Raw genomic sequence first — 1,542 nt, 5'->3', positions numbered from 1 at the left:
TGTATCGATGCATCGGATCGTCGGCTGTTTGATCGATGCATCGATACAAAACGATTATTATTTACACCCCTAGAGATCGGTATCATGTAATTATGAGATCTTATCCTATAATCACGAGATACGATCTCATCATTACGAGGTACCGATCTCGTAATGATGAGATACCGATCTCAATATAATGAGATCTGATGTCTGATTTTGTTCATTTTTTGCAATACGCTTCTGTAAAAATGGGTTCAAACATAAAAAAAACTCTTTAAGAGAAGAAAGAAGACGCGTTTTAAAGCCTAAAACATTCAGAGTCGTGTTTTTACTTCAGAGGATTTCTTATAAAACAGGAATTAGAAAAAAAAAAAGGATTAAAGTCATGCTGTTAGCTGCATATTTAGCGCTGAGGGATTATTTTTCTTATCAGAAATCCCTTCAGATTTCTCCTTTTTACATTTATCCACATTAGAGCTGCAAAAATGAACAATTGAAAATAAAAGTTCTTGCAGCCTGATATGAGCAGGAAGATAATTCTGCTGATGAAGATTCTCATCCAGGTCATAGTCATTCTGTAAAAGTTTTAAAAACAATCCACTGGCCTTGCTTTCTAAGGTTTGAAGACGTTTCGCTTCCCGTCCAGGAAGATTTCTCAACACATTTGAATCAAGAAAGCTTCCTGGATGGGAAGCGAAATGTCTTCAAACCTTGGAAACCAAGTCCAGTGGATTGTTTTTTAAACTTTTACGGAAGATAATTCTGTTTTACTCTTTTATTCCTTTTCTGCGAAGCACTGATGTTCCTGTGATTCCCTCTCAGTCTGCTTTGGTTCTGATCGCTCCGATCTAAAGCTGCAGGAAGACAAATCAGTCAAATCTTTTTTTTTTTAGGAAAGTTTTCTTTGGTAGAAAGTCTCCAATAAATATCTGGGTCCAGAAAGCGGCGAAGGTCCGACTCCCGCGCCTCTGCTGGGAGGAAAGCTTCTTTGGTTTGGTTGAATCAGGGTTCAGCAGCCGTCAGGCCAGGTGAGCAGAGGAGGAGCCAAAGGCTCGGAAATGGACGTAAACATTCCTTAGTTCCTCTGATGGGTTTAATAAACAGGTAAAGGAACCAGGATGATCATTCAGGGAAGGAAAGTCTTTAAAATCCCAGAGAGACTCTGAGGAGAGGAGATGTTGGCTCTGTGTGGACGGACGGATGGACGGACGGCCATGTGGGCTCAGTCAGTGAGGGGGTCAGAGGTTAATCCACCTCGATGGACTCGCTGCTTTCGTTCACCGGTTTGCACTCGTTGGGGAGCCGCTGATGGCGGCTGAGCTGAGTGGCCTGCGTGAAGCTGCGGTCGCAGCGTTCGCACCTGGAGGACAGACAGACAGACACACAGACCACAGATCACTAAACGAATGGAAGACAGACCCCGAGTCCGCCGCATGGACCTGGACGGTTCTGGTTCTGTTCATCATCTCCTGCTGGATGTCAGGTTTAAAACCCAGGATTTCATCAAAACATCCAAACAGGAGTATGAGCAGAACGTAACCACTCAGGTTTTACATTCTA

At 43.1% G+C, this 1,542-nt stretch overlaps 1 protein-coding gene across 2 annotated transcripts in view; it reads right to left on the bottom strand.

Annotated features, from left to right (window-relative positions):
- Positions 1-680: 680 nt before the first annotated feature.
- prdm6 (PR domain containing 6) overlaps positions 681-1,542 on the bottom strand; it is a 128,060-nt gene continuing 127,198 nt past the window's right edge. Inside the window, exon 9 of one of the 2 annotated variants that reach the window (XM_015374588.1) lies at positions 681-1,342. In XM_015374588.1, the coding sequence (XP_015230074.1) occupies positions 1,228-1,342 (115 nt within the window). In that variant the 3' untranslated portion in view covers positions 681-1,227. The remainder of the gene's footprint in view (positions 1,343-1,542) is intronic. The other variant, XM_015374589.1, reaches the window with a different exon arrangement.

The sequence above is a fragment of the Cyprinodon variegatus genome, unplaced genomic scaffold, assembly GCF_000732505.1.
Source record: "Cyprinodon variegatus isolate N-32 unplaced genomic scaffold, C_variegatus-1.0 Scaffold105, whole genome shotgun sequence".
Taxonomy (NCBI): domain Eukaryota; kingdom Metazoa; phylum Chordata; class Actinopteri; order Cyprinodontiformes; family Cyprinodontidae; genus Cyprinodon; species Cyprinodon variegatus.
Note: the sequence above shows the minus strand (reverse complement) of the source record. Positions and strands in the feature narration are given on the sequence as shown.